This window comes from Leucoraja erinacea, chromosome 20 (genome assembly GCF_028641065.1).
Source record: "Leucoraja erinacea ecotype New England chromosome 20, Leri_hhj_1, whole genome shotgun sequence".
Lineage (NCBI taxonomy): Eukaryota > Metazoa > Chordata > Chondrichthyes > Rajiformes > Rajidae > Leucoraja > Leucoraja erinaceus.
Window position 1 is genome coordinate 20,890,115 of NC_073396.1, and position 19,706 is coordinate 20,909,820.

Consider the following 19,706-nt stretch of genomic DNA (forward strand, 5'->3'; position numbering starts at 1 on the left):
TGTAACCCACATACAAGCCTTGTCTTTAAATAACAACCATTACTCTGGAAAATCTGCCTTCCTACTTCCAAACACTGGATTATCAGTTTTACTTCACATGGAAGATCACAGTCACAGTGGAATCAGTATGTCACACACAAGAGAGCATTTCAACAGTTTGCTAACAAATGTTTACTGCAGCAACAAGTCAGGCTACCGAAGCTGAAGGGAGGAATGTGCACACATTCTCGCTGTCCGAGCACGACGTGAGGAGGGCTCTGACACGGGTGAACACGAGAAAAGATGCAGGCCCCGATGGCATCTCGGGGCGAGTACTCAAGTCCTGTGCTACCCAGCTAGCTCCAGTGCTCACTACATTATTCAACCTCTCCCTGGACAAGTCCGTGGTCCCTGCCTGCTTCAAAAAATCCATCATTGTACCGGTACCAAAAAATGACTCCCCAGCCTGTCTGAATGACTACCGTCCGGTGGCCCTTGCCTCGGTAGTCATGAAATGCTTTGAGAGGCTGGTGAAGAAACACATCTGCGCCTTCCTCCCTCGGAACATGGACCCGTTGCAGTTCGCATACCGTCCGAACAGAAACACGGAATATGCGGTTTCCCAGGTCTTGCACACCGCTCTCTCCCATCTGGACAGCCAGAAGGGGGGCTACGTGAGGATGCTGTTCATAGGCTACAGTTCAGCCTTCAACACGATAGTCCCCACCAGACTGGCCGGGAAGCTAATGGAATTGGGGCTCAACACCTCCCTGTGTGCCTGGGTCCTGGACTTTCTCACCGCCAGGCCTCAGGTAGTCAAGATGGGAGGGAATACATCGAAGTCCCTCACCCTGAGCACAGGATCGCCCCAGGGTTGCGTCCTCAGCCCCCTATTGTACTCCCTGTACACACATGACTGTGTCGCTAGGTTCAGCTCCAACTCAATTATTAAGTTTGCTGATGACACTGTGGTGGTGGGCCTGATCTCAGACAACGACGAGAAGGCCTATCGGGAGGAGGTGGCTGATCTAGCACTCTGGTGCCAGAATAACAGCCTCCTCTTCAACATCAAAAAAACGAAGGAGCTGATCATGGACTTTAGGAGGGCACATCATCCGAGGACGTACACTCCATTGAGGATAAATGGGGATCCTGTGGATAGGGTGAACTGTTTTAAATATCTGGGAGTCCACATCTCCGAGCATATGACATGGGCATCACACGCCTCAGCACTCGTGAGTAAGGCAAGGCAGCACCTTTACCACCTCAGGCAATTGAGGAAATTCAGAGTGTCTCCGAGGATCCTCCAGTGCTTCTACGCAGCGGCAGTAGAAAGCATCTTGTCCGGGAACATTACCATCTGGTTTGGGAATTGCTCTGCCAAGGACAAGATGGCTCTGCAGAGAGTAATGCGTTCGGCCGAACGCACTATGGGAACTTCACTTGCCCCCCTGCAGGAACTATACATCAGGAGGTGCAACTCCAGAGCCACCAATATCATGAGAGACCCCTTCCACCCCTGCAACGGACTGTTCCAGCTGCTACGGTCAGGCAAACGCCTCCGTTGCCATGCGGTGAGAAAGGAGAGGTTGAGAAGGAGTTTCTTCCCTGAGGCCACTCGGACTGTAAACGCCTATCTCACCAGGGACTAACTCTACTGAACGTTTTTCCTTCCATTATTTATTATGTAAAAGAATGTGTGTGTTATGATTGTGTTTATAGTTTGTTTGGTTGTTTGTCTTTTGCACAAAAGTCCGCGAGCAATGCCACTTTCATTTCACTGCACATCTCGTATGTGTATGTGACAAATAAACTTGACTTGACTTGTTTACTCACTTGGTACATTTGTAGGCATTTTCTCCATCAAGCTGCTCAGGCTTCACAAACTGCTCCAGAGCTTTTGTGATGTTTGGTGCTGCCTATAACATATTTCATATATTCAGATGAGACAAAATGATAGAATTCCTAAAAAAAAATCTAAGCATATTTAAATACATCAATTCTTCAACATATTTTAATCATTTTAAATGTTATAACCAGTCTATCAAGAATTGGTCCTAAAATGAAATTCAACCAAAAATTCACATGCAACATGTAACTTGAAAGCAGCACAAATCAAAATCTAAACAGAACAGAAATTCAATTATAAGATAAGCATGTAACTAAGATCAGAATGGACTCTAGAATTTAATCATCAACATATTTTACTAACACAAGCTTTGCAGTAATACAAAGTGCTAAATGCAATTGGGTGCATTATTACCCTGCCCTGTTTTTATCAGATGTATGACTTTAAATTGCAACACCAATCTTTTAACTTCCAGACTTTTCCACAGTGGAATCACATAATAAATTGGCAAAGATTGTATTGGCTGATACAGTGTTATGACTGCATCCAAAATCCCTACAAAAGATAACGCAGTAATTTAGAACAATTCCACCGACATTGCAAGCCAAAAACAGAATCAACTAACCAAACTGGTCATTCGGCCTACATTATGACAGAGCTACCACACTCCAATTTTTCCGAGTTGACTGTGCCTGAACCCCTCTGTCGGTGGATCACCAGCTTCCTGACAGACAGGAAGCAGCATCTGAGGCTGGGAAAGCACATCTCGGACCCGCAAACCCTCAGCATAGGAGCACTGCAACGCTGCGTACTCTCTCTACATCAATGACTGCACCTCCACTGACTCCTCTGACAAGCTTCTCAAGTTTGCGGATGACACAATCCTGATTGGACTGATTCAGGATGGGGAGGAATCTGCCTACAGACAGGAAGTGGAACAGTTGGCGTCCTGGTGCCATTGCCGCCACCTGGAGCTCAATGCTCTTAAGACAGTGGAATTGATTGTAAACTTTAGGAGATCTCCTCCTCCCCTAACTCCACTCACCATCAACAACATCACAGTCACATCTGTGGAGTCTTTTAAGTTCCTGGGAACCATCATCTCCAAGGACCTTAAATGGGGGGCCACCATCGACTCCACAGTCAAAAAGGCACAACAGAGGATGTACTTCCTGCGCAGCTGAGGAATCACAATCTGCCACAGGCAATGATGGTCCAATTCCAGAGCTGCCAAGTTTTGTCAGAGCATTTCAGTATCCTAATACCTGAAAATCAGTATTTTGCTGAGGAAATCAGTATTTTTACGCAGTGTCATTTTGCTGAAAAATATTTTTTTTTAATGCGCGGTCATACCAATGTAAGAGTACAAGAATGCATAACTTTGCTACCAATTGACATGTCTTCTACGCGCCTTACTTGACAGTACATGAATTGCCATCTCTTTGTATACTGCTGTTTGAACAGCTGCTTCCTGCTTTTAGCACCAGATGAGGTAGAAGTCATTTTGGAAGCCTCCCTCTATTTATTCCTTCTTTCCCTCCTTCCTCTCTCTCCCCCTATTTCCCTCCCACTCTCCTTCCTTTTTTCCCCCTTCCTCTCTTATTCCCTCTCCCTCTCTCTTATTCCCTCTCCCTCTCACCTTCTCCCTCCCCGAACAGTCTGTGACCCATAGCGCTATGTTTAAAGCCCATAGCGCTCCAGCCGGCAGCGCTTTATTTAGAACCCATAGAACTGTAGCCGACAGCTCTTCGTTTAAATTCACACGTGCTAAACTGACAGCGCTGTTTAAACCTGGAGCGGGATGGGCAGATCAAAGCTTAAAAAATAATCATCCAGATCTTGAAATTTAAAATACTAATAGATTTTACTAAATCTCCTACAATTTTTAGAGGTACAGTATGATTTTTTATATCCTTGCATTTTTTAAGCAGCAAGATGAAACAGGATGTCGAGCCGATCTAAAAAAAAAATCCGTATTTAACAAAGTACAATCGTACGTCCGTATTTTTCTTGCATTTCCGTACAAAATACGGAAAATCCGTACTACTTGGCAGCTCTGCAATTCTATACGGTCATCGTAGTGTCTGTCCTCACCTTCTCCATCATGGTCTGGTTTGGCTCAGCCACCAAGCACGACATCCGAAGGCTGCAGCGAATTGTCCGGTATTTTATTTAATTCACATGTTTAATCAAATGTTTTATTATTAATATATAATGTGTTATGTGTCATTCCTAACTGTCACTGCATGTCATGTTGTCATTTGCGGGCGGAGCACCAAGGCAAATTCCTTGTTTGTGAATACTTGGCCAATAATCTTATTCATTCATTCATGTACAGCTCTTTTATAGCTTTCCAATTAGTCCTACTCAACAGATTTGTCCCCAGAGCCTTGCATTAATTTCTTCTGCACTTTCCTAAGATAGCTTTTTAAATATGGAGGGCAGAATTAGACACAATCCAGCATTTGAGCCCAAACCAGACATTCCATGTAATTTCCATTCAGTTTGGATTCAGATTAATTTGTCATATAACCATGGTGCAATGAAATTTCTTGTTCATATGAAGTCCATAGAGTATACAGTTTGTGCTAATGATAGATATTACAATAACTACAACAACAATTATAAAATAGAAAGGTGAATTAAAATGTAATGCAAAAAAATTCAAATTCAATAACAGTTAAAAAACAGTAAAAAGAGTTAAAGGTATATGTCAGCAATTCCGGGAGGAGTGTGAAAGATTGGTTGAGGAGCATGATGTCAGCAGGGAAGAAGCTGTTCTTGCCTTTTCTCGTTTACAGGTTATTTCTCACCCCCCCCCCCCTGCCTTTTAATCTGAAGAAGGGTACTGACCCGAAATGTCACCTATTCTTTTTATCCAGAAATGCTGCCTGACCTGCTGAGTTAATCCAGCATTTTGTGTCTATCTTCGGTATAAACCAGCATCTACTGTTCCTACACAAGCTGTTCTTAAATCTGGATATCTGGGCTCTCAAGCTCCTGTAGCTTCTCCCAGAAGGCACAAGAGAATAAAAAGAATGAGTAGGAGGGCCAGAGTTCCTGATGCAACGTGCCATGAAGATAGAAGGAAGTGATAAGCCTGTGATGGACTGTCTGCCTCTGTTTATAAAGACAAGGATCATGATGGGTTGATTGAATATGATTTATATGAAATGCTACTGACAAGTGCACACCACTGTCTGAGTACACGGACTATCCACAAAGACTACCGCATAGTTTGCTACTCTGGAAACAACTATAACCTCTGAGCAGTTTTACTAATGCAAAGAAAAAGCTTAGAAAAAGCAAACTTCTGGGTTACGAAGACCAACATCGACTAATGGAAAAAACGTACAATAGAGAGACAGGGAATGGCTTGTTAAAAATGCAAATATAGTATACTTTAATACCTTTATTTCCAGAGCAATATCCAAATATGGGTCATATGTGTCAGAAACTCCTTTGCAGTTTAAGCATTTAACTAAAATTAGGGAAAAAAAAGTTAGAAAAATTTTCTCGCTTATGGATAATACAAAATGTTCAAGATTTAATTTTTTAAGCACAGAACTTCAGCATAATACAATAAATATGCAACTTTCAATGATCAGGTAAATTGATGCCGGGAAAGCAAAAAGCAGTTTTATATTTATACATTTTTTAAAAATAACTATTGAAGTATGTAAAACAACGCTGATCTTTGCGAAAAATAACATACCTCTCGACCTTAAGTAACCTCCAAAAATTTGATATATCATTGTAGTGGCCTGTGTTTGTCTGTCCAATCTACAGAAGTACCGAAAAGAAAATTCAGTATATTTTTAACTCTAAAATTAGTCTATATAATTGTAGCATATACTGGTTATACGTTGGTAGCACAAAATGCTGGTGTTGACATGTTATCAGGCTTCTAAATGATCCTTCCATAAGCTGGGGTACAGACCAATTCTCCTCTACCTCATTGTGGTCTAAGAAACTGATGCACTCTAATGCTAAGAACTATATTTTGCCTCTTTTTTTATCTTTCCTTTCGCTCTACCAAATACACCCGAGTTTGGCTTGATTGGCAAGCAAACATTTTTTTCACAATACATGTCCATGTACACATGACAACAACAAACTTAAACCTAAATACAATACATCAAACCTAGCTCCTAATCCTCACATAGTTAAAGGGTGATACAAGACACAAGCATACAGAATAAGACCAAACACAAACAAAATAATTTAGGAAGCCCAAAACAGAGTTCATTATCAATTATTCCATGCAATAGACAATAGGTGCAGGAGTAGGCCATTTGGCCCTTCGAGCCAGCACCGCCATTTAATGTGATCATGGCTGATCTCCCCAATCTGTACTCCATTCCTGCTTTCTCCCCATATCCCCTGACTCCGTTATCTTTAAGAGCCCTATCTAGCTCTCTCTTGAAAGTATCCAGAGAACCGGCCTCCAAGGCAGAGAATTCCACAGACACAACTCTCTGTGAGAAAAAGTGTTTCCTCGTCTCCGTTCTAAATGGCTTACCCATTATTCTTAAACAGTGGCCCCTGGTTCTGGACTCCCCCAACATCGGGAACACGTTTCCTGCCTCTAGCATGTCCAAACCCTTAATAATCTTATATGTTTCAATAAGATTCCCTCTCATCCTTCTAAACTCCAGAGTATACATGCCCAGCCGCTCCATTCTCTCAGCATATGACAGTCCAGCCATCCCAGGAGTTCACCTTGTAAACCTACGCTGCACACCCTCAATAGCAAGAATGTCCTTAATCAAATTAGGGGACCAAAACTGCACACAATACTCCAGGTGTGGTCTCACTAGGGCCCTATACAACTGCAGAAGGACCTCTTTGCTCCTATACTCAACTCCTCTTGTTATAAAGTGCCATTCACTTTCTTCACTGCCTGCATACTTACTTTCTTTGACTGATGAACAAGGACCCCCAGAACCCGTTGTACTTCCCCTTTTCCTAACTTGACACCATTTAGATAGTAATCCGCCTTCCTGTTTTTGTTACCAAAGTGGATAACCTCACATTTATCCACATTAAACTGCATCTGCCATGCATCTACCCACTCACCCAACCTGTCCAACTCACCCTGCATTCTCATAGCATTCTCCTCACAGTTCACACTGCCACCCAGCTTTGTGTCACCTGCAAATTTGCTAATGTTACTTTGAATCCCTTCATCTAAATCATTGATGTATATGGTAAATAGCTGCGGTCCCAGCACAGATCCTTGCAGCACCCCACTAGTCACTGCCTGCCATTCTGAAAGGGTCCCGTTAATCCCTACTCTTTGTTTCCTGTCTGCCAACCAATTTTCTATCCATGTTAGCACTCTACCCCCAATACCATGTGCCCTAATTTTGCCCACTAATCTCCTATGTGGGGCCTTATCAAATGCTTTCTGAAAGTCCAGGTACACTACATCCACTGGCTCTCCCTTGTCCATTTTCCTAGTTACATCCTCAAAAAATTCCAGATCAGTCAAGCATGATTTCCCCTTCATAAATCCATGCTGACTCTGACCGATCCTGTTACTGCTATCCAAATGTGCTACTATTGACTCCAGTATCTTCCCCACCACCGATGTCACCAAGGTCCCACATACAGTACTTGGTAACAACAAAAACATAGTGGGTCATGTGCATTTAAAAATCCCACCCACGCGAAATTGAACTGATCAGACTACAAGTCTAGGAATAGGGTACCAGGTGTAAAACCCAGTGAAACAATGGTTGCTTTAAATTAAACAGATGCCTGCCAAATATTATTTTAAATGACATAAATCTGACTTTATTTATAAAAACTTTCCACAATAGTGTGAAGTGCATGAAGTGCCCAGCTCCTTCAAGGTGGCTAACATGCCCTATCTTCCCACCAGTCCCATCTCTATCCCTTTCTACCTTCCGCAGACGCCTCTCCCACTGCAATTCCATGGTTCATTCATCCCTTCCCACCCTCTGACTAAGTACTTCTGACTTTTCATCTCTGGCCTTTGTCCAACCATCTGCCCATCAACCCCCCCCCCCCCACTTGTACTTGCTAGGATTTGTCCTGCCTCCCCTCTCTTCCAGCTCCAACCCCCGCCCGCCCCACAATCAGTCTGAAGAAAGGTCCTGACCTGAAATGTCAACTGTCCATGTTGTTGTCTGACCCGCTGAGTTACTCTAGCACTGTCTTTTCTATTGCCCCATTTAAGCTAGTTCCATTTAGCTGCTTTTGACCCATATCCTGTCCATGTACCCTATTCATCGTCCAAGTGTTGTTATAGTACTTGGCTCAACTTCCTACTCTGGCAGCTTGTTCTATATACTCCCTACCCTTTAAGTGGAAAAAGCTGCTCCTCAGGTTCCTATTAATTGTGCTCCTCTCACCTTAAATCTATGTCCTCTGGTTCTTGATTCCCCTACTCTGTGCATCCACCATATATTCCCCTCATGATTTTATACACCTCTATTATCTTCCACTTCTCCTATAGGGACCTTCTCCTTTTTGTAAAACATAAAGTGCTAGAGTAACTCAGGTCAGGCAACATCTGTGGAAGGAATGGACAGGCGACCTTTTGAGTCTAGTTTGCCTTTCAGATAGCATTGTAGCCATTCAATATATTTTATCGTGCCATGTTTTACATTATGTAGCATTTAAATTCAATCTTTGCATTGCCATTAATACTCAAAATATTAAAAAGCACTGCTAAATCTCAAAATCTTAAATTAGACATACTCACTTGTTGCTTCCATTTAGGCATGCTTTCTGGAGAGCATCCACTGTGTAACGGAGGAATTCATGTGCATCTTCCTGGTTTCCAAATCGAAAATGTTTAGCTATTCCTAAAAGAATGCAAATTTAACAATGGAATTGACTGGTAACCATGTTCAGAATATATTGAAAAATTAATATTTTAATACGAAATGCGCTTTCGAGCTCGTTGCCATGGCAAAAGTTTCTTCCGGCAAGTTTAGGGGGAAACTAAAGGGAAGATAATTTTGACCTGTGCTGAATTGGCTGACCAGTGACAGGGCAATTGTCTTTAATGCTCTAGGGAAGTGGGGGAAAAAGTCCCGTCTTGATCGCCATTTTAATGGACCCTGCTGAAATACAACTGAGGACAGGTCCAAGCTCAAGTGTGATATCCCCATATCTCTAATAGTATGTGAACAAGAGAATACTGATCAATAACCCAAATATCAAGACTGCAGATAACTATTCCTAAAGCTACTGCCCATTAGAAAAATTATGGGCTACGCCCAATGGTCTGGTTTGAACTTGAATGTAGATTCGAGCTGTAGTTTGCCATGTATTGTCAGAGAACATGAGAGATTAATTTAACGAGCCAGAAGAACGTAAATCAGGCAGTTATTGTAGTGATAATTTATTGGAATCCACTGCAAGAGCGGAAATAATCAATGTGCGTATACTAAGACGTGCAGTCACAGGTGATGGTTTACATAAAAAGACAAAGCGCTGGAGTAACTCAGCGAGTCAGACAGCATATCTGGAGGACATGAATACGTGACATTTCAGCCGGGATTCTTTTTCAGAGTGAAGAAAAGTCCCGACCCGAAATGTCAACAATCCATGCTATCCAGAGATACTCCAGCTCCAGAATTTTGTGTCTGTTTCAGTCAAAGTTCAAATACTGGGCTAAATTCTTATCCGTTAGTACCCAGTGTACATCTGGTATATCAGCAATGAACTCCAAAAACTATTGATCTACAGTCACAATGCAATAAAAATATCATTTATTTGATTAATGTAACACCAACACATTATTACAATTGTTCAGGCTGATAAATGCAAACCCCTGGAAGCACAAAAGTTCCCAGACTTCATCAAGATATCTCAAACAGTCCAGCACTAAATACAGGAGCTGCCAATTAGTAACATTCATGAAGCAAACCTTAGGAATAAAATTTAATCATATTTGTATTTTCTCACTAGCCACAACAAAATAACAGTTACCAATTAGGATATTTAGCTTAGAAACAGCGACCCTTCGACCCACCAAGTCCATACCGACCAGTGATCCCCACACACTAACACTATCCTACACACACCAAGGACAATTTACAATTTTACCGAAGCCAATTAACCTACAAACCTTTGGAGTGTGGGAGGAAACCAAAGTTCTTGGAAAAAACCCACGCAGGTCACGGGGAGAACGTACAAACTTCATATAGACAAGCACCTGTAGTCAGGATCGAACACGGGTCTCTGGCGCCGTAAGGCAGCAACTCTCCCGCTGCGCCACCGTGCCGCCCAAATATATACCTTCTATAAAACTCATCACAGACGAGATCTCAGATTATTCCCAATGAAATATGATATGGCTGTTTCAAAGAATTCTATCTGAACTTAAGAAACAGGTAAGTAATGGAAAGTTCAGTGGTTTCACTTTCAGGTAGCAGTGTAAAACACTTCCCTGTATAAATACAATAAGTTACAGCATGACCAGTCAAACTCTATTGGCCGTTGACAATCTGGACTATTTAAGTTTGTTATAAAATTGCCTGGCAGGTCGTTTAATAATTCTATTTAATGCACAAGTGTGCTAATCTTTTCCTGAAACTCAACTTCCAATTCACCAGTTCCATGCACGCAATTAGAGAACAATGCAAAAAGACTAAACGCCAGGACAACTGCACTACTGTAACACCATAAATTGAGTAGTTGATCTGGCAGGTGTATCTTCACCTTTCAAACAAGGCATACAGTTCATTTCAGCTGCCCAAGTCAGCAATAAACAAAGGTACACAAAAAAGCTGGAGAAACTCAGCGGGTGCAGCATGTTCCTGCTGAACTAATAGATTAAATTTATAATTTGAAATGATGTGTTTGCTGTTTATTAAAATGATGCCTAGTCATTTATGTTATCAAATGTCAAATTAAATTAAAGATTTAAATTATCAAATTAAAGATGCAAAATAAATGTACAATATTTCAAAAAGCAGAGTGGCTAACTTTCAACAAAATGCCATAAAACGTAGCCCTGATGCATGCTCAGCAAATACGGAATTATACACAGCGGACAATCTGTGTGTTTATAATTTTAATTAAACCTTTCTTCTGATGTCTGCAGTTCGACCATTTCAAGTTAAATTCAAAATGTGTTACCAGTTCTTATTTTACACGATGACCCAGTACATAATTAAGTTATTCAAAAAAGAGAACGTTCAAGAGGTTACCGAGACATTAAACCTTGGGAGTGTAGCAACAAATTCAACTCCTCTTAGTTACAAACACCTGCCATTATGGAAAGTTGTCAAACATACAACCATGCTCTTAACCAGCTAATTCTGTGGCATTAAATCAATCATTGCACATATGCCAAAGATACTCTGTTTATGGAGGCAGTTCCAGTTTACTATCAATGACTGAATCTTTGAGCAATTCATTATGAATAACTTATCCCGATCCTGAAAATATTTAAATATGTTAAAGGGAACTACTCAGTTAAAACATCATCTATTTCTTGTGTCACTGGAAAATTATACAGTAATTCAAAATGTTCCACCTTTCTGGAACACAAAAGATTACATTAAAAGAGGGCAGAAACTTAAAAGCAAAGAATCAAAAGAATAAAGTACACTGTAATTAAAAAGTTATATTAAAATAGGGCCTGATTTTCAGCAATTCAGCACTCGCAAAAAAATGTGTTTTAGCACTTTTATGTAGGTCTGTCACTTTGCAATGAGTTTATTTTTGGGCATTTTGCAAATTTGAGCATTGATCAGGATATCAAATTAGTAATCACAAATGCAAAGTGTTCCCATTTTTAATGAATGCATCAAGTGTAGAGGAAGTTCTTTATAAGTTTGGTAAAAATCTAATAAAGTCTAACTTACTGAGGTCACGAGTCAGTGCTTAGGTGCTGTATCCAGTTCACCTACTGATTTATCAAAAGGTACCACGAGTCTGAAGAGAAAAATCACTGATCAAGTTTGGTGAAAATCAGATAAAATGTTAAGTTACTGAGGTGATAAGTTAGCGTTCATGTATAAGGTCTACAGAAGCACAGTCCAGCACACCAGGCATGCTATTTTCAAAAGGAATCCGAGATAATAGGCAGGAAGTCACGAGTTCTGTTTAAGTTCTCATGAGTTCTCGGGTTATTGGGATGAAATATCAACGTAGTGCTTTACACAAAAAAAAACAAAAAAACCTCCAAACCTTTTATATCTTTAAACTTAGCTTGTATCTGGTACAGCATTTTTTTAAGAATCCTCCCATCAGGTCCACTGACTTCAAGGGAACATTGGGTCAAATTTTGTGGAGTACTTGGAATTTTTAAAACTAAGGATTTGGGGGAAAATTGCATTCCATAAAAATTACTAACCAGAAGCCTAGTTAGCAGTTTCAACTCAAAGTCAACAAGATTCTCAAACTCTAGACACACACAGTGGAACTTCCATTATCCACATTTCAATTATCTGCCAAGACTTTTGTACAAAATCTTACCTTACTACACAGCCTGCTAATATCAATCTCCTTCAGACAGAAGTTAACCTTAGGCATAAAAAAGATTAAATTTAGTTTTTGTTATGTGAATAAATCTTTTCTGTGCCAAGAGTATTCTTTTACGCTACACATTTCAAAATTTGTGAATAGTGCTATCAATTGTCAATATTTACTGCAGAATATTACATTAAAGCAGATAATTGAGGTTCCACTGTATTGTTATTTTGACAGTTTATTGAATTGAGTTAATTCAAGAAAAAGCAGTTCTTACGTCTGAGATCATTAATGACGGACATAGGCTTGATAACATTTCCAGAATTGGAAAAGACCTGGGTAATATGGTTCTGCATCATGCACATCATACAGAAACCCTGTTCGTTACCTACAAGAAAAAATAATGACAATTATTGCCTCTTAGTGAATCAGACAATGTACAGTGTTTATTGGGAAATTAGCAAAGTCCGCATAGCCATCCATTGTTAAACAGTATGACCGTACCTTAACACTGCCGTCATTCATTTTTCTTTCTCCCTACACCTGCTAAGATCTCTCACAAAACTTACTCTCAAAATAAGCCGAGTCCCATTTATGATCTTCTCACAACAGCAAAATGTACAAAACTAACATCGCCATTAATACTGGGATCTTAGCAGGTCACTGCGCTTTATTGAAAATTAAAACGGCAGATGCTGGAAAACTAACACAAAGACAGAAAATGCTGGAAATACACAGTAGGTCCCACAGATATGCAGGGAACGGTGGGAGGTGGATCACATTCAGGCAGAGGAGATTCAATTAACTTGGCATTGAGTTTGACACGAACATTGTGGGATTGGGATGCATATATTGGGCAGCATGGTTGAGCAGGGGTGCAGGGCTTGTATCCGTGAGGATGAGGTCAGGTGGCATCTGTGTGAAGAGAAAGAAGAGTTAATATTTCAGGTTGGAGACTTCTTCAGAACCGTTCTAACGAAGGGTCTCCAACTTGAAGTGTTGATTCTGTTTCTCTTCCCACAAATGCAGCCTGACCAGCCAAGGATTCCCAGCATCTTCTGTTATCCCTCTTCATTGTTAGCCTCTGTGAACACCTCCCGTTAGCTCTGCAGAACAAACTTTGCAGGCTTCCGCTCTCTAAACAATGTTGCTAGTGATATCTGATTGTGCACAGAATCTCTCAATAATGAATCCCTGTCTGTGTGCTACCTACAGTGTAACTCGTAAATGTCCTTGGAGAGGTCACATCCAGTGCTACAACACTCCCATCTACAATTGTTCTCAGTTTTAACTGTATCAGTGTGGTCAGGCTGCCTGTCTGAGATCTAGTACAGCGAGGTTTTCAATTTAGCCACGCTCACTGCAACAAAAACTGAAGCCATCGCATTTGGCCCTCATCAACAAACTCACCAATGTTCCTGTCCATTTAACAGTCACACACTTTACATTAAACAGCCATGCACTTTTCATAAACCAGAGTGCTTGCAACTTCAATACCTCGTCCAACTTCAAGCATACCAGAGCCCATATCCTCTCCATCAGGCTATTTTCTTACCTTGCAACTGGCATCCTTGTACGTTCTGTCACTTCCAGCCTCATGTGTCTTCACACATCTGTCCTCTACAGTAAACTCCAACGTGTCCAAACTCGCGCTCGCCATGGCACCACTCCTTCGTCTACCAACGTTTCATTTTAAAATCTCCAAGCAACACACTGTCGTTACAACCCCCTCCAGCTGCTTTCCAAATCACTCTCCACCCTTTTGACTCTGATCTCACTCAAATCTCTCCTCGTCTGACCCTAACCATCTAAAACCAAAATTTCCATCACAGATCCCTTTACTTTTCCTTTTATGTTCTCAGCTGTTCTTAGTTTCTCCTAATCTTGTTTTCACATCATCTAACCTTCGAACATAAAAACATTTGAAATATTAATATAAAGCACCACTATATTCTGTTTGCAATAACATCATTCACATTAAAAATACTCTAACATAGATATATTGAAAATAAATGTTGGTGTTGGAAATATCTCACTTTCAAGAATGTTAGGACACGTTCAATGCAAGGCTGCAGGAGATGCACCTTAAAGGGTCTTCAAAGACCAAAAATAACCTCAAGCACTCCAGGAATTCCATTTAAACTACCCTTTTAACAATAGGGCATGTGCAGTCAAAGTAGTGCTGATGTCAAGTTGTTTTAACTTCATGTTTAAAATGCCTTTGGCAATAGGCTAACACTCTGGGCAGTTAGCTTAAGGCACGTGTGGCAACTCATAACCATGAGGGTTGGTTCATCAACTTTTAAAATAAACAAAAATCATCCCTGCCTTTGATAATGCACTTCTGGTTAACATTCTTAGACAGAGTCAATGTCATACAGCATAAAAACAGGTCCTTCGGCCCAAGTCTTCCATGCTGATCAAGATGCCCCATCTATGCTAATTTCATTTGCCCACGTTTGGCCCATTTCCCTCTAAACCAGTGGTTCTTAACCTGGGGGTCGGGACCCCCAAGGAGGGTCTTGGGGTTTTACCAGGGGACATGAAGGGGTCATAAACGACATATACATTTGTTGAAGAAGGGTCTCGACCCGAAAGGTCGCCTGTTTCCTTCGCTCCATGCATGCTGCCTCACCCGCCGAGTTTCTCCAGCATTTTTGTCTATTATCCATTTGTTGAGCTCATTTTTAGGAACCTAACAAAGGTACATACCACATACAGAATTTTGTTCGCATATGTATGCCAAAAAGGATAAGAACCACTGCTCTAAACCTTTCCTATCCATGTACGTCTCCAAGTGTCTTTTGAATGCACTGTTAGCATCTGCCTCAACTACTTCCTCTGGCAGCTCATTCCACCACCCGCTCAGTGAAAAAAAATTGCTCCTCAAGTTCTAATTAAATCTTGTCCCTCTCACCTTAAACATACGTTCTCTGGTTTTTGATTCCCCTTCCCTGGGTAAAAGACTGTGCATTCACCCTATCTATTCCACTTATGATTTTATACACCTCTACAAGATCACCCCACAACCTCTTGTGCTCCAAGGAATAGAGTCCTAGCCTATCCAACCTCTCCCTCTAGCTCAGGCCCACCACTTCTGGCAACATCCTCAAATCTTCCCTGCACTCTTTCCAGCTGTTCAACACTGTCAACTTAATGAGCCCCAAAGCTGTACAGTGTCCTGATTTCCATTCACACGTCATGTGGAAGCAACTGCAGATACTGGTTTATACTGAAGATAGACACAAAGTGTTGGAGTAACTCAGCGGGTCAGGCAGCATCTCTGGAGAAAAGGGATCAGGTTGGAGCCCCTGAGACCTGACGCAGGGTTCCGACCCAAAATATCACCCATCCTTTTACTCCAGAGATGCTGCCTGGCCGTTGAGTTATTCCAGCATTATCCAGCATTCACTTAATTGTAGGACGACAGGACTATTCTTGTACTGTTTGTTGGAATCACATCGATCCCACTGGGCAAAAAGTCAATTTGGAAAAACTGCATACTTATTTTAAATCCTTCTCTATCATTGTGGCGTAACCTCAGGAATATTTGCACACTTCCAAATCTGATCTCTCAATCCCATATTAAATTGTTCCACTGCTGGTGGCTGCGCTTTCAGTTGTAACGGTCCAAGTTCTGGTTTCCTACAATTTTCAACTAGCTTCTTCCTGCAAGAAGTTACTTAAAACCTGACGGGTAACTCAATGCATATCCTCAAGAGGGCAGGGGAGGGGGGGGGGGGGGTGGGAAAGAGAGAAAAAATATCTGGAAACAGATTAGAAAATTGCTACAGAGAGACACACAAAGTACTGGAGCAACTCAACGGGTCAGACAACATCTCTGGGGAAAAGGGATAGGAGTTGTTTCTTCAGACGGAAAGTAGGGAATCGGGGGGGGATGAAGAACTGGAGGCGAGAAAGTTGCTATCTACATACATGTTCTGGAATGTTCTCGGGACAGCATGTAGTTTGCAAGTGGCGGCGTGTAGGTCAAGCACTGCAGAGCAGAATTTAGGAAACAGGTGTTGCCCAGGTTTTGGAGGCCAGCTCCAATTTTATGGATTTGCTGCCATTTCAACAAAATCTTCTCTGCTGGAAACAATACTTTCTGTGGGGGTGCTATCCCATCGCCACTGCCCAGCACATCTGAAATAAAAATGGTAAAAATAAACAGAGATCGCATTTCAGATTCCTCAGCATTAAATAAACATTATATATTGGGCAAATTACTTTCATTAAAGGATACTTATAATAACAATGTTCTAGGCGAGAATAATTGGTCAAGATAGATCAAGTTTGTTGACCACATTGTGGCAAGTGAATGAATCTGACTTTACGCCCATAGCTTATACTTTACTCTTTGTGCTGAGATCACTTTGCTATACGGGAGTGTTCACACCCTACTCCTTGGGGGCAATTTTACAGAGGCCAATTAACCTACAAACCTGTACATCTCTGGAATGTGGGAGAAATCTGGAGCACCCAGAGGAAACCTGCACGGTCACAGGAAGAACGTGCAAATTCCACACAGACAGCAGCCAAAATCAGCATCGAACCCAGGTCTCTGGCAATGATATAGCAGGTCTACCAGCTGTACCACTCAGTGCTCTGAGTGAGGTTGAGTGTACAATATACGGCTTGCTGTGTTAAATCCCCACCCAACTTCCAATTGATTGGCAATTACTGCTGCCAAAACATAGTACATTGAACAAAAAAGCAGGAATCTGCATCATCTGTTTTATACACAGTTCTTTAGAATAAATTAAAAGACCAAAATGTATGTTGATTCTTGAGATCTGCATGTCATATTTAGCTTAGTTTAAAGATGCAGCGTGAAAACAGGCCCTTTGCCCAAATGAGTCCACGTTGACCTTCAATCACCCATTCGCACTTGTACTGCTATCCCACTTTCTCATCTACTCCCGGCACACTAGGGGCAATTTAAGATGCCAATCAACCTACAAACCTGCACATCTTTGGGATGTGGGAAGAAACCAGAACACCCAGAGGAAATCCAAGTGGTCACAGGGAGATCGGGCAAACTCAACACAGATAGCACCAGGACCAGGATTGAATCAGGTCACAGGCTCTGCGAGGCAGCAGCTCTTCTGCTGTACCACCAAAACATCATGGTGGAATTGCATGTTAACCAAATATATGCTTTGCACAACCGAGCAGTATCTGGGTTTTCAGCAACTTGAGCTCATGTCAAATTTAAGCACTCACCCACACTAGGGGCAATTTACAGTGGTAATTGAACAAAACCAACATATCGAATGAACATGGGAGGAAAGTGGAGCATTGGGGTAAATCCATGTGGTCACAGAAATAATTTGCAAATTCCATATAGGCAGCAGCAGAGGTCAGTATAAAAATCCCATTTATGGACTGGGGACAGCAGCAATACCTGCAGCAGCTCGATGCTGCCTCGTCCACAAATCACTGTAGGTCATACATCACAAATACTAACTAGTAACCACAAATAAATATTATTTAGCAACTTCCCCTCAGGCAGGGGCAGCATTCACCAAATATTTGAAAAAGGATTCAGCATAAACATCCACCATTTCTACTTTCAATACCCACACACATTCCCAAGTAGTTTCATTTGTCACATTTTCTGAAGGAAAATAAGTTTTATTTATCATTTAAAATAGCTGTGGATTTATTGCAACATTTTGAAATGTCATTAATTTAAGCAAAACAGTATAAGCTGCTAAGGACATGAAATTTAACAATCCATAAGAATAAGTTATATGCTTTGCATGCTGCTTCAAATTGTCAGACACTGAAAGCAAATCAATATGGACAATCAAAAATATTCTTTTTCAAGAAAGATGCAGATCAAGCAAATATTTTACAAGCAAACATACAAAAAAGAGAAATTGGAAACATGCACAAAAGTCAAGGGTGTTTAACATATGTGTACCGACAGTGGAGAATGAAATTCTTACTTACTGCAGTTTAGCAAGTCCATATATAGAATAACACACAGGAAAATAATCCAGGAAGATTTCAGAGGTCATTAAGTGTTTGACAGCTGGAACTTTTTGAGCTATCCAAGGACCTGCTTATCAGTACAACCGCTGCACAAGGTAGAAGGTTAAAAGACCAACTTAATTTGATCATAATCTTGACTGACAACTTAGCGCATTAGTGCACTAAGGAGATGTCAGCTTTTAAATGCAACATTTAGCTGAGCTCCTGTGGATGTTCAAATATATGCCAGCGATCCCATGGTGCAATTTGAAGATAGGAATTTAAGCTTTTGCACACTACACACAAGCCTACAAGTCAATCACTTCACCGACTGTTGAGACTTCACAGTATGCAATCGACACTTACATCCATCTATATAAAATGACTAGATTTCAGGAATAATTGGTTGTGAAGTGGCAAGACAACCGATGAGCAAGTTAAACCATGTCTACACAAGACGGGAAGGAATACAAAGACCATTTGAAATGGTTATGGGGAGGAAATTGGTGGATTATAAACATCAACCTGAACTACCTCAGAGGAATTACCTGCCCCTCTCCTGGAAATGTAATGCAAATGTATGTTCTTCTATAGGGAGTGGCAAGAAAAAGTTACTTAACTGATTCCATTGTGAATGCATACTAAAATAGGGTACTATTTTATCTATCTTCTATCTGTCTTTATCTATATCTTCTATACTATTAATAAAACGCTCATCTTACCCTCTTCCGGTTTGAGCTGTTTTTAAATTTGCACAAAAACGATACCCTATATTGCCACCTTACTCACCGTTCTCCTCTGCTCCAAGCGCATCAAGTTTTGTTCCGATCGGCAATATATTACAAAAGTTATTGGTCTGTTATTGGCCGGAACAGCGACGCTTCTTCCGGCACCCACTGTCAATCACTGGCCCCGATAATAAAGCTGAAGGAGCGGCATGTGGGCTGTGTTCCGTGCGCGAGGTTGGCTGTGTTCGCGGGCAGGGGCTGTGAGCGAGACAGGCGCTGGGGACGGTAGCCGCTGAATGAGTCTGGAGCCCGTGAGCCCCCACAACCCCCCTCCCCCACACTCCCCCCCAACTCTACCCCCACAACCCCCCCCCCCCCATGGGAGACCCAGCCCGGCCCAGAGTAGGAGACCTAGCCCAGCCCGGAGTCGGAGATGTCACCGATAGTTCCCAAATGGAGAATGGAGACTATGATCTCGGCGGAAGAGAATGACCAGCGACCAGCACCCACTATGAGTCCCCATCGCACCGCCAATTCTAGCCACTACCCCTCTGGTCCTCCTCGCTGGCTCCTCCCCTCCTCCCCGTGATGCCCCCCTCTCCCCCGTGTTTTCTCCAAGCTCACTCCCCCCGCCCACATACCCCTCTGCCCCACAACTCCCCCCCCCACCCACATACCCCTCTCCCCCGCCCACACCCCTCTACCCCACATAA

At 41.7% G+C, this 19,706-nt stretch overlaps 1 protein-coding gene across 4 annotated transcripts in view; it reads right to left on the reverse strand.

Moving 5' to 3' along the window:
* The window catches only part of usp42 (ubiquitin specific peptidase 42), a 67,912-nt gene that overhangs the window by 27,061 nt on the left and 21,145 nt on the right, over positions 1 to 19,706 (reverse strand). Inside the window, exons 1-7 of one of the 4 annotated variants that reach the window (XM_055651582.1) lie at positions 12,564 to 12,674; positions 12,293 to 12,340; positions 11,680 to 11,749; positions 8,562 to 8,664; positions 5,544 to 5,611; positions 5,239 to 5,309; positions 1,816 to 1,898 (exon numbers count right to left, since the gene is read on the reverse strand). In XM_055651582.1, coding sequence (XP_055507557.1) covers positions 1,816 to 1,898; positions 5,239 to 5,309; positions 5,544 to 5,583 — 194 coding nt within the window. In that variant the 5' untranslated portion in view covers positions 5,584 to 5,611; positions 8,562 to 8,664; positions 11,680 to 11,749; positions 12,293 to 12,340; positions 12,564 to 12,674. Of the gene's footprint in view, positions 1 to 1,815; positions 1,899 to 5,238; positions 5,310 to 5,543; positions 5,612 to 8,561; positions 8,665 to 11,679; positions 11,750 to 12,292; positions 12,341 to 12,563; positions 12,675 to 16,222; positions 16,433 to 19,706 lie in introns of those variants that run through there. The other 3 variants (XM_055651580.1, XM_055651583.1, XM_055651581.1) reach the window with 3 other exon arrangements.